Source organism: Rhinatrema bivittatum, chromosome 10 (assembly GCF_901001135.1).
Source record: "Rhinatrema bivittatum chromosome 10, aRhiBiv1.1, whole genome shotgun sequence".
Taxonomy (NCBI): domain Eukaryota; kingdom Metazoa; phylum Chordata; class Amphibia; order Gymnophiona; family Rhinatrematidae; genus Rhinatrema; species Rhinatrema bivittatum.
Window position 1 is genome coordinate 23,358,394 of NC_042624.1, and position 14,122 is coordinate 23,372,515.

General features: G+C 40.9%; 1 protein-coding gene across 1 annotated transcript in view; it reads right to left on the minus strand.

The window, feature by feature from the left end:
- The window catches only part of HMCN1 (hemicentin 1), a 688,208-nt gene that overhangs the window by 309,939 nt on the left and 364,147 nt on the right, over window positions 1-14,122 (minus strand). Inside the window, 5 exon segments of the mRNA XM_029617466.1 lie at window positions 760-820; window positions 822-1,042; window positions 3,585-3,863; window positions 10,131-10,285; window positions 12,975-13,101. Of these exon segments, the coding sequence (XP_029473326.1) occupies window positions 760-820; window positions 822-1,042; window positions 3,585-3,863; window positions 10,131-10,285; window positions 12,975-13,101 (843 nt within the window).

The following is a 14,122-nucleotide window of genomic DNA, read 5'->3' on the forward strand; positions in this document are numbered from 1 at the left end:
TTCCACTGAAAATTCACATAAATTTAGGATCCGAATGGAACGAGGAGCCTACATGTAGGCACTCAGCCAATTAGTAAGTTTTCAAAATAGGCCAAGAAGCCTAACTCTAAAAGTTAGGAGCCTAAAAAGCCTATAGTTTATAATTATAATAATCCCCTCTGGATAGGACTCCTACTCTCAGTCAGTGTTCAGTGTTACAAGTCTATCCTCAACTACTTCAGACAGCAAATTAGGTTTTAAGTTAATGCCCTAGAAATCAGAGGTTAGTGCTTCAACCTTGCATGAACGAGCCCGGGGTCTTGACTGCGTCGCCTGTCCTACGTGAAAATGGCTCATTAAGCTGTGCTCTCGCTTACGGCGATCTCACTGAACGACTATGGACATTTTAATAGTATCACCTGTGTGTGTGTTTCTTCGTCATCTTCACTCCGCATTGACACCCAAGTGACCTGGGCTGGCAGGTGCTTTCAGTTTTACCAGGCAGAGTTAGAGCTTGCAGTGTATCAGTAAAAAGGTGGTCAGAGCGTCCTGACACAAGCTCTTTTGCTTTTATGTGATCATAGCCTGCTTGGGATGCCTGCTTGCCTCGCGCTACATTTTTAATTCATGAAACAGGAAGTTACTGTATTGAATGTTTTAAAGAGTAAAGTATTCTAGCAGCTTTCTGCAGAAGGTAAACCCATGAGATTTCATTCATTTCTATCCCTGCTTGCATTCTGGAACAGTTCATCTCTGTTAGTTACGGAGGCTGAGGCCTACCTAGCACGTCCACCCTCATATTTGATTTCTTTTCCCCTGCTGCACTTGTAGCCACGCACACAATAGCGCCCTCGGTCGGACTCTGCTGCGCTCAGAATCTGTAACTTCTTCCCTCCAAATAGGATGCGAACGTTGTCACTGGCTTTCACGGGCACGCCCTCCTTTAGCCACGTGAGAAGAGGGGGCGGGTGCCCGTCAGCCTCACAGTCCAGGCTCAGGGAATTAGTAGCAATGACTCTCTTAGCCTGAGGCTTCTCAGAGTCACCCTTGATGCTAGGAGGAACTGTAAACAAAGAGGTATTAAATATTAGGCAACAGAAACCCATCATAGGTCTATACTCCCTGTGCTCATAATCTGAAAGAAGACTAAAGATCTATTGTATCAAACCCTTCTTCTAATTGTCTAATTGTTATCTCTACAAAAGAAATTTAAGAGAAGGCTACCTGCCATGGCACAACTGCGCACCGTACTGTATCGGCCTATATGTGCAGTTAAATTTATACGCACAGCGCCAACATAACTTTGCCTGCAGTGAGAACAGAAGTTCCTGGGGGCGGGGCTTGCACGGAACTTTCAGAAGTAGGCATATATGTTTTCTCAGAAGAAATACCCGCACAAATTAGCAGATGTAAATAGGTGCAAGCAATTTTCCCTGGATAATTTTCAAAAATAAACATATGTTCATAGATTGATTTTGAAAATTAGTGCCAAGTATTCGTGAGAGTAATTTTCAGAGGCCCATGTAGGGATACAGTGGGCAGATTTTAAAGGAGCGCGCGCGCCATCCCCGCTGTGCTGGAGGACTCAGGCCCGCCCCCGGACCGCCCCCCCGGATGGCCGCCACGCCCTTGGCCCCACCCCAGACTGCCCCTTTTCGAAGCTCCGGGACATACGCGCATCCCGGGGCTTGTGCACGCAGCCAAGCCTATGCAAAATAGGCTCGGCGCGCACAAGGGTAGGTTTTCGGGGGTTACACGTGTAACCCTTTGAAAATCTACCCCAGTGTGTTTTACAAAGTACACGCAGACTTTAACCTGAATTTTCAGAGGACTAACACGCAAACGTCCGCTTTGAAAATCAGTGGGTGTGTGTGAAACACAATCGGGCATATGCGTGCCCATTTACAGCTGCTTGCTAGTGGATACCAATGTGGATGTGTAGATTTACGTGCATATAAATCAAAATCTGTGCACAAAGTCTGTGCATAAAGCGGCCATTTGCCGCTGTGCCGGGGAATCGCGTGCCGGTAGGGTGCCAGTGTATGCAACTTGCTCCTGTCCAGAGGCAGGAGCAAATGCAAAGATAAGGATTTGGGGGGGGGTTAGGATAGGGCTAGGGAGCAGGAAGGTTAGAGGAAGGGGTAGGAAGGTTAGTATAGGGGGTAGGGAAATTCCCTCCCAGGCCACTTCTAAATCGGAGTGGACTGGGAACTGCGGAAGGCCGCGGGCATCAGCTCGTGCTGTTTGCACAAATGTGCACCTCCTTGCACGTGCCAACCCCTAATTTTATAACACATGTGCACTGGTGCGTGCATGTTATAAAACCGCGTGTCCATGTGTGCATGCTGGGTAGCGTGCGTACATGGACGCACGCGCAAGTTTTTGTGTGTAAATCTTTCTGAAAATCAGGCCTTTAATGTATACCAACATTGGCTCAGTTTTGACTTCCACTACTTGGCTTCCCATCAACCAGCATTATCTGATCTTTTACCCTATTCACGTAGCAAATACAAGCAGTTCTATTCTCCGAATCCCTAAGCCTACTCTTGTGCACAATCAACCTTATCTGCCATCTCTCTGTCCATTTGTCTGGGATATCCCTATCTGGGTAAATTAAAATTGAATCAGATCTGTTCAACCACCCCTAATCCCTCCAACCTTCATCTCCTTCCCTGCCACATACACACGCTATTTTCATTTTCCTGTCAAAGAGCTAACCCCTAGATTTATCAAAATGCTGTATTTATAATAGAAATAATGCCCACAATAAAAAAAAGGGGGGTTTGCCTCGGCTAATTTCCCTGCTCCTTCATGGCATAGGTAATTTCCGCAAGGTACAATTCACTCTCTAGCTAGCTTCAAACAAGCTAGCTAGAGAGTGCAACAAGCTAGATAGAGAGTGCATTGTACAAATCAACTCCTCTTGTACCTTGCATCGATTCAGAAAATCTTCAGTGATTTCAACTTTGCTGTTTGTACCTCATACTGTGTATGTAAAACTGCCCCCCAAACTTACCCCACCCCCTAAACCCCCACACTGATGTAAAAGTGCCCCCTCTTACAGTGGTATGAATACTAAAGTGACATATTGGTCTCTCTTTCTCGATGGCATGTGCAGTAAAAACCTTTTCACACAGAAAAAAGGTGTAGTTATTTCTGGTGTTAAAACCTGCATTGCTGTGCGTTACTCTATTGCTGCTCATTTCCATTAACTCTGCCCAGTCTCCTCCCACTTTCACAGTAAATGTGACATTTGCATACGAGCACACATTGCGCTATTTAACGCCAGCATTATTGCATGCATTAGGCCTTAATGCTAGTGTTAAGGCCCTAACACAAAATTATAAATGACCCTATAAGTTAGAGTGTAGAGTTAATGTTAAAATAGTTTCCTCCATTATGTTTTATTGTATATAGATTATGATATTAAATGTTTATAGTTTAGATGTTTGTACCTTTAGTACTGTGCAGAAGAGCAATAAGAATTCCTGACATGTTATGCAGGAAAAATATGGTTTCCCATACAAAAGAAAGAAAACCATAGCCCAGATAACAGACAGAACAAAGAAGTGTAGAGCAATTAGGCCATCAGGTTAATGCTTTACCGTAGACATCCACATCATAGGCTTTTTCTGCAGTTCCGGCAATATTCGTCACTTGGCATGTGTATTTGGCCGAATCAGAGACCTGCGCCCGAGAGATCTGAAGAAATTGTCCCCTCTCCACATACAGGGCCTGTGGACTTGATAGAATCGGTTTTTCATCTTTGAACCATGTTATGGCAGGCGCGGGAATGCCCTTGGTTTCACATTCCAAGGTGAGTAAGCTGTTCAGCAAAATTGTCACCTCACTGGTAATGTTCCCTCCTTTAATACTGGGTGGAACTATTAAAAAAAAACAAAACAAAAAAACAGTGAGAACAGTTAATATTTGCTGTATAATCTGCATGTATATCACAAAATATCTGAACTGGTTGTCTACTGTATATACATTGGAGGTAATTTTCAAAAGCACGTAAATTTGCTTTTGGAGAAAATTGCTACTTTTACACGATCAACGCCTTTGAAAATTTACTCCATGGGCCTGAATTGTCGAAAGGATTTACATGTTTAAATGGGCTTTGGAAAATTGGTATGATATATGCAACCTTTACATGCAAAACTCCGTGGAAAACGCACTCCTGGTGTGTAAACTGAAAATATCAGAATTCATCAAGTTACCCTGCCAACATCTTTATTTAATCTGCTTATAGGTGTTAGCCATAAACATGTTCTATAATTTATAGACATGCAATACACTGCAATGCTCATGAATGCAGTAAAATGTATTCTTATATTATGCTATTCCTCTCTGATGACCATGAGTCTGGACCCACAAGAAGAGGCCGATTCATTCATGGTAGTTCAATTCCCACTTACAAAAACAGGTAGAAATTCAAATTAATAGCCTTGTTTTGTAATAACACAAGTTTACAAAACCTTGGTTTGGGCTGACTGTTAAAACAGAAGAATTGGACCAGCCTGCTCTCAGTGAGTTAAAACTGTGGGACAGCATGTCCTGCATTTAAAATCTCACTATGTAACATCACATGGAAGAAATCCATTTTATAAATCATGTTGAGTCACATTACGTTTCTTTGTTGAGAACTAGAAATGTCAGGGTTTTTTTTTCAATCAAACCAAAATATTTCATTTAGCTGTTACCACAACAGCTAAGAAATATTACAGCAATTACAAAAAATATCCAGTGAATATTATAATTCCAGAGGAGAAAGCCACTTCTTAATTAGGCATAACTGAAATAACCAAATATATCCCAAATGACATCACATTCTTCTCAATGCGGCTGCCTCAGGGGTACAGGAAAAGCTACTGATTTTTCTTATAAATGACTTAAAAGCCACACTTACAAAATAAACTTAGTGGATGCCGTGCCATTATTCATTCCCTGAGGTGCCGAGAATCTGTCCAGTTAATTCAGTTTTACTTTACAGCCATGGCTCAGAGCAATGGACTTGCAGATATACTGGAGAAGGTCAGAGGGATTTCGTTTCAAAGCCGCTGCATCAGAAAATGGGCCTGCTTTATCCAGCTATATTGCCACAAAAATAAAGTGGGCCAAATGTTTCCGTAAATCAGGCCCAGGGGTGGTAACTTTCAAACCAGCGCACAGGGGCACACGTGCGCTCTTGCACGTATAAGCGTGCATGTTAAAATCACCCTGACCGGACGCCACCATCTGCTTGTGACCTCACCCTTCCCTCAAATACTTTTCCCTGCTTCGTGCGAGATCTCGGTGTCTCCCTAAATCACCAACTAAACTTCAAAAACCACATTAACACAATCATAAAGGGAGGATTTTTCAAGCTCCATATCCTCAAAAAACTTAAACCCCTACTCCATTTGCAAGACTTCCGCACAGTCCTGCAAGCGACAATGTAAAAAAAAATGGATTACTGCAATTCCTTACTTCTAGGCCTTCCCTACTCTACTATTAGACCCCTGCAAATGTTACAGAATGCTATGGCAAAGCCGACCACATCACCCCTATTTTTAAGGAACACCATTGGCTTCCCATCTCCTCCCGCATCAGATACAAAACCCTCACCATTATTAACAACTTCCTGCACAACCACAATCACTCCTGGCTTGAGGATGCTCTTCGATTCCTCTCCTCCAATAGTCCTACTAGAACCGCACTTTCAGGAACCCTCCACTCCCCCCTTCCCTTAAATGTGCTCACCACACTTCCACCAGAGAAAGGGCCCTATCCATTGCAGGCCCCTCCCTCTGGAACACTGCACCACTTGAGCTCCGACTAGAACCACACATTCGGAAATTAAAAACAGGGGTTACAACATGGCTCTTTAACATGGCCTACCCTGATCCGGATCCTACATAGTCCCCCTGCTCCCTCTACTCCTTCAGAGAAAGAGCCCTTGTCATTAACTTACTCATAAGCCTTCTCCTTTATTCCTTTAATTATACTCTGTTTTGTCTCCCATTTCTTTGTACCTCCTTATATACCCCCATTATACCCCTTTCCCCCTTCCCCTGTCCTTAAACCTTACCTTTTATACCCCTTTTATTTACCTCCTCCGCTATCCTTTAAACCTTACTTTTCCCTATAGCATCCCTGCCTTTCTGAACGCATAATTTGTAGTCATATATTGTGTCTCCTGTATGTACTAGTTAAAGATAATGTATATTATTGTCTATAAAACAAAGAGGTAGGCGATCTATGATACCGTCAGGTGAACATAAAAAATAGATGCCTAGATCTTTTTCAACGCTTTATTGGTGCAGACACGTGTCAAGTAAAATCGCCCGACTCAGGCCGAGTTTCGCAGCTTTGCAGCCGCTGCCTCAGGGGCTCCACTATTCCAATGATGTTGGGGGGTTTTTTTTGTTTTTTTTAAATTTTTTATTTATTGAATTTTCAAAATTTACAAAGAACAATGTTCTTAAGATTTTCTGACATCAATATTCAGAAGAAAAATTTTTTAGAACAGAAAAAATGAACATTTTACATCAATATGAATATTTCCGTCATTATTTATAAGAAATAAGAGAGACCAAAATTACTTACACCGAGCAGTGTCGAAGAAATTACCATATTACCAAACAAATATTGTCGAATAGTTAACTCAGGCTAATTCACTTACTTAGCCCTCCCCCGTGTATATGTTAGGAGTGAGTATCAAGATATACCTTAATTGTTCCGGTTCCACAAAAACATATTTAGCATGTTGAAATATAACAATACATTTACATGGAAAACGTAGAATGTACTTTGCACCTCTTGAAACTACTTCTTGTCTCATGTTGATAAATTTCTTCCTCTTTATCTGTGATGATTTTATAATATCTGGGAAAATTCTTAACTGATAACCATAAAAGTTGGCTTTTTGATTACGATAGTAAAGTCTCAATACCATATCTCTCTCCAATGCCACAGTAAATTGTACCAGTAGAGTTGCTCTCTCTTCAACCGTCATTTCGTGTGATTTCTCTAGGATTGAGGATAAATTTATTGAAGCTGCAGATTGTAATCCTTGTGCCTGATCTTGGTTTTCATTCTCATTTTTTCCATATTGAGGGAGGTAGTAAATCTTTGCTATATTAGGTGTTGATTGCTCTGGTATTTTCAAGATTTATTTATTTATTTAAACATTTTTATATACCGGCATTCGTTGTGGACATCATGTCGGTTTACAGTAAACAAGTTAGGTTTGGAAAATTACATTTTAACAGGGAATTACATTTTAACAGGGATATTTATCATATAGCTTTTAAGTAATTCTCGATGAGAAAGTAGTCTGATCTTAGGAAAATTCAAAATCCTCAGATTGTTCCTTCTTAACTGATTTTCAATATTTTCCATTTTATTCATCAATATACTCTCTGAATTTACCAGATTCCCTTGTATTTTTTCCACCTCAGCTGTTTTTTGTTCTATTTTTCTCAATGATATTTCCATATTCTCAGTCTTATTTTCCAGATTTTGAGTCTTATACTTTAACTAAAGTTGTCAAGGAAATTATTGACTTTTCCATAGAAGACAGAACTCTCCAGATCTCTTCTAATGTTACTTTGTTAGTTTTTAAGACAGATGTATTGCAAACAATTTGTAAATCTTGTTTCTCATTACCTACCTCCACGGGTTTAAACTCTGTCCGTTACTTGTAGCTGTGCTTCGATGTTTAATTCCCTGGAGCCCTCCATTATTGGGCTCTCCGAAGGGAGTGGGGTAAACCCTCCATCCCTTCTCTGGGTTTTGGCTACAGCTGCAGCAGGTCTCAAATCCAGTGCCCCTTCCAAGGGTAGCTCTGGTTCCGCTGGAAGCGGAGGGTCCGGAGTTTTAGGCTTGCCGGGGCTTAATGATGTCTCAGCCTGGGGGCTTAGCGTCTGCTCACCGCTATCACCCCATGCGGCTCCTCCCTCCGGCAACGGCTGCGTGAGTCCAGCGAAGATCTCCTCTATTTGGGGCTGTCGTACATCAAGAACCGGCGTGGAGGTAACTTCTTTTATCTTAGCTTTCCGTTTAGTGTGTGGCATTTTGATACCACACACTAGAAAAAGACAACTTTAAGCAATCTTAGATCAAGAAAAAGAAAAACGCCACCGGAGCTCGATCTGTCGCTGTTAGCTATCCGGCGGCCATTTTGGTCTCCCCGGAAAGAATCAATGATGTTGTTTCATCCAATCAATTGTACTAATATGCCGGCAGTCTCCGCTTTCATCTCAGATGAAAGCGGAGACTGCTGTTTGTTATGCTGGCATGCGTTTCGAACCATCGTGCACAAGTTGTTCTTATACTGCCGGCATATTAGTACAATTGATTGGATGAAACAACATCATTGATTGAAATAGTGGAATAGTGGAGCCCCTGAGGCAGCGGCTGCAAAGCTGCAAAACTCGGCCTGAGTCAGGCGATTTTACTTGACACGTCTCTGCACCAATAAAGCGTTGAAAAAGATCCAGGCATCTATTATTGTCTATAATACTTTTTGGAGTGTATAATTTATATAAGGTTATACACAGTCCCTACTGAGTGTATAATTTGCAATGCTACTTATTATGTTCTTCTGTTGTTTTCCATCAGGTACTGTTCCTTTTCTCCTCTTCCTGTTTTTCCTTCTCTTCTCTCGCCCCTTCTCTCTTCCTATCTGCTCCCTCTCTCCCACCCTGGTTTTTTTGTAATTTCCTCCTTCAGTACTATTGTAAACCGGCATGATGTACCCACGAATGTCGATATATAAAGCTAATAAATTATAAAATAGCCTGGCCACGCGCACTTGTACGCCCAATTTTAAGTGCCACTTCTACCGTGTAAGTGTGTGTGGGGGGGGGGCGGTTTAAAAGGGGTGCACGCCGATGCTATTTCCAGTTTTACCAGTACATCCCCAGTACACCCAGTTAAGAAATAGGTCCTCCAAACCCTCCTCATTTAATAACCTTCACTCCCCCCAGTTAACCCCGATCCTTAAAACCCCGCACATCTGCCTATTTTTCTTTATATTTTTTTTTAACTTGCACATCATCCATAGTAGAAGTAAAGATATGTGACGGGGCCTCAGTGCGATGCCAGATTGTGTAAATATTTATGCGCACTTCTCAATGCTCCTTTTTATTCCTCTATACCATAAATCCCATACTCCTGGCAAGGCTTCCTTAATGCAATCAATCATTTTCTTAAGCCTAGGACATGTGCTTTATTATTGCTTTGCTCTGGGTCCAATCTTTTCTTTGAAACATTGTCAGCTGATCAGTGAACCCCACATTGCTATCTGCCATGACTTCAGGGATACCGTATCTATTTATTAGTACCAGCTTTAGTATTTTTCTTATTTGCAAACATTCTAGTATCCCTTTACTTTTATCTGACCCTACACCTGATATTTTCCAATCTATATCTGATAGGTTTATGAATCCATTAACCATACCTCTGCTTTGTCCTTTCAATGCCTTCTATCATGTTCATATATACCTCTTCCCGTTGTGATGGTGGCTGGTAGATTGCATCTAAGTAGATCAGAGCATCCCACGCTGATCCTGGGACTCCTCAGTCAGTTGGATTTTAAGGATATTCACGATGAATACGCATGAATTTCTATGCCCGCTACCCAATGTAAACAAACTGACCTCATGCATATTCAGCGTGCATATCCCGAAAACCCAGCTGGCTGGGGGGTCATGTTTTGGAAACCCTGGTACAGATATTAACACTCCTTATTGCTTTTTCAAGATAATCCAGAGCAATTCATCTGCTTTTTCCTGACAGAATGTCTCCTGTTTAGCATGGCTTGCAAATCTTGGACTTGTATAATACTTTGAAGAGCTTGACTACAGTTATAGCTAATTCTCCTTCACAGTGCATTTAGATTACTTTTCTGAGCCTCCTGTATGCTCGTCATGTTTTGTTCTAATATTTTTACTGTCAGTATTCATGCTTCCAGTCTTCTGCTCAGGTAGGTTGGGACTCTCTGTATTAATGACAGAAGAATACCCAGAAAAACTAATGTAACTTGCCTTGAGCTAAGAATGAAAAGGCATGAACTAAATAAACACTGCATATATGAACAGTAAATCTGAATGCTAAAATAGTTGTTTGGAATAAACCAAAATCTCTTTTTTACAGACGTATCTTACCATTTACGTTCAGTTTGATCTCCTTGGTCTGTTTTCCAGCTGTGTTGGTCGCAGAGCACTGATAGCGCCCCCTGTCACTTAGACGAGAGCTTTTGATTTGCAGGATTTGACCTTTGCTCAGAAGCTCATAATTGGAATCTCCGAAAAACAAAGGCCTGGAATACAGATTCATTTTTTAGGGAACAGACAGTGCAATATACCACTGCAAAAATTCACAGAAAAGCAAGACAGAATATTTAATCAATGCAATCATTCCATTTACATACGCTCTTGCCACTGTGACGCAAATAATCTCACTCTGAGGAACAGCAGTGGCCTGAGCAATAATGGGGCACTTTTTCCCTTTCATTTCCATAAATTAGAATTGAAGAAAAAAATTCAGCCCATTTGTTTAAGGCAGGTTCAGGAAAGGATGGCTCTTTTTTTGCTTTCAAATACCAGAAAGAGAACTGTAAAAGCCAAACTAGTCTTGACTTTGTCCAACTGGTGGACGTGGCACCTGCTTTCCATTTGGCATGTCACTTGTGCTCAGACCCTTCTCTGCTCGAATGTTTTGCAGCTTGTGGTACCATTGATTGGATCAACATAACAACCTGAACTTTCATATCCACATTAGTCACTTTTTCAAACATGTCAGCTGAAAATGCTATCCATGTGATCTTAGAAACAGATATTACAGCATCATCTTTGGATATAGTGCTCATACTGACACATTAAAAAGATACCACAAACTGCAGAGAAAGGTACCAGTTTCCTCCAGTACTAACTTGGCCACTCAAGCTCTATTGACTAAGACTGACTTCTTTTGTCGGCCAATGTTTGCATTAGACTAGTTCATTAGACATTATTATCCCAAACTATTCACAACGTAACTTGACATTTTCTAGTTGTCTGCCAACATTCCTTGTTCCCTGAGTGTTGTCATATCCAAAGATCTGAAAATATGCATCCTCTGAAGACACAAGTTACTGTAATGGATTCCAAGGAAAAGACATTAAATCACCATTCAGGCTTATGGACCAATTTTTTTCTATGCATGGTAAAAACATTTTGTCATGTCTCTAACAAGTGTATTAAACTGAAAGCCTACAATTAGTTTTTCTAAACAGAATAACTATGAATATGCATTGCTGTAACTGTCACTGTTTGTTTTTATGCAGTTTGCTTCCAACTTTTACTACAGCAACTTTCTGAAAAGTACTTGTTTCTGATTGGGGAACAGAATTCTAAAATATCTACACTAACATTTCAAAACTTAATTGATGCTATCCTATCTTGTTTTTCTATTCAAACTGCCACAGATTGTTTAATGTTGCTTCACTTTACTTATCCTTCAGATCAGTTGCAATAACTTTGAAAGTGCCGTAAGCTACTGAAATAGCAATAGCCACCACAGAGCTTCTGTTGCCTTTAAGGTCTCCCTGTGAGGATAAAATACTTTGCATGAAAGTGTCTGTGTGTGTGATTTCAGACAAACACAGGAGCAGGCCTGGCTTCCAATCACTCAGACCATTCAACAGGGAATAAAATAAAACACAAGTTTACTTTATATCCAGAATGAAATTAAGGAAAAACAGCCTCAAAGCGTACAGCTCTAAGAGCCAGCACATGTTCTCCACACGCCGCTCTGCTTGTGCCATGTGGCCTATAAGAGGCGACTTATAAATAATTGAATTAAATATTCTCCTTCAGGGGATCACCCATTCATTTGTGCATGCCAGCTGTTTACAGAAGACATAAAAACGAATATTTCAAGTACTCAGCTAGATTCCTTGCAAGCTGTGCCACTTTTATTAAAGCAAGATTAATTTATGAAAATTAAAGGGGAAATGTGTTTCTTTTCTGGCCACTATCACCAGTTCCCACCCCGTAAATCATCACATCTCCCAGCACACTTGTTTCCCCACAGAAACCAGCCAGAATGCCTCCTCACTCTCTCACATGTACTTCTGTTTTAAGCATATTTCTTTGTATATTTCAAAGATTACTGAATTATGAAGATAGTGAATGATGAATGCATATGAAAGAAGCCCGAATGGACAGTACAGTAGCTACTGCTCAGAAGTTTCAAATTTGGGCTGATTCAACCCTTCTTTGGGTCCAGATCCGTTGCCATGCATGAGCTTTCAAGGTCTCATTGGTCCTTTCTCCAGATGTTCCAAGCTCCTTCCATCTGAAGACTAGACTTGAGTGGTCTCAAAAGCTTAGCCATATCATCATTAGCTATTAAGTCTTACGTTGAGGCAATAAGAGGCACTACAACCTGCAAAACAACTAGTTTCCTGTAAGATCAACATAGCTGGTAGAACTCTGCAATGTAAATAACTAAATAGAAACAGCATTATGACATACCATACAAATAAATTATTTATTCCATTTTTCAGAGAGGACTACTATTGATATTGCAAATTATTCCCAAATTTATCTGACAATTTTAAATCCATAGCCTGTTGCTCTTAGGCTATTCTATCGCCAATAGTCTTAGTAATCACTGGAATGATGGATAACACCTCTTCTTATTTAACCTTTTCAGGTCAGCTGATTTACTTCTAACATGCTGGCATGTACTATACAGCAATGATGCACCTTATCCGATGTGGGAACATCTTTCTAGAGTCAACATATTGCATTGAATATTAGTAATACAGTATCCAAAAGTGCACATCCACAGCATATGTATTACTGCTGCTTTAAAATACGAAGGAGCCAGGGCACTAATAATCTGTCCCCAAAACACAAAATTCTCAATGTAAATCTAGCCCAATATTCTTTACTCAATGTACCTGCTCCTTCCATATCCAAGCAGCAGAACAGATGTGCTCCGTTTGGAGGGTAGATACCTACTTGCCATCTTTGAACCATTGAATGGCAGGAAATGGCGTGCCTTTCACTTTGCATTCCAGCCTGATCTCTTTGCTAAGGGCCACATTGACTTCACTTGGTATAACAGCTCCTGCGATTGTCGGTGGAACTTGTAAGGAAAAAAAGAGAAACAGAGAAACGTGACGACAGAAAAAGACCACATGGCCTATCTAGTCTGCCCATCTGCCCAACTAATTTAGCTTTACAATTCCCATCACTCCCTCAGAGATCCCCTGTGTTTATTCCATGCTTTCTTGAATTCAGATACTGTTCACCATCACTGGGAGATTGTTCCATGCATCCAGTACGCTCTCTGTAAAGAAATACTTCCTAAGATTACTCTTGAGCCTACCCCCTTTCACCCTTATCCCATGACCCCTTAATTCTAGAGCCTCCTTTCTGTTGAAAGAGGCTTGCCTTCTGTGTATGGAAATCTTGGAGATACTTAAATGTCTCTATCATATCTCCCCTATCCCGCCTTTCCCCCAGGGTATACATCTTTAGATCTTTAAGTCTATCCCTATATACTTTAGAAGGAGGACCACTGTCCATTTTAGTAGCCTCCCTCTGGAGCGACTCCATCCTGTTTATATCCTTTTGAAGGTGGGGTCTCCAGAATTGTACTCAGTATTCCAAGAGAGGTCTCACCAGGGACCTGTACAGGGACAATATCACCTCCCTTTTTCTGCTGTCCATTCCTCTCCCTATGCAGCCAAGCATCTTTCTGGCTTTTGCTATTACTTTGTCCACCTGTTTGGCCACTTTAAGATCATCAGAGACAATCACTTCCAGATCCCACTTTTCCTTCATGCTTAGAAAAATGTCACCCTCAGTACTGTACCTCTATCTTGGTTTCTGCAGCCTAAATGTATAACTGCATTTTTTAGATATATATAAAACTTGCGAGCTATAATTTCTCTATTGGTCTAGCAGTCCACCTTCATATGATACCAAAAAATGGTTATCATGCTGATAAGCTCTGATACTTCATGAGCTTTGTTAATCATTAGGTGACTTAGTATTGTGCTGTGCTATGCTGTTTCAGTCCAGGAAAATTAATCATTAGGTATAGTACTCTTAGTACTTATCTTAGAATCCACTTGTGATGATAGTTGTTGCTGTCCGAATCC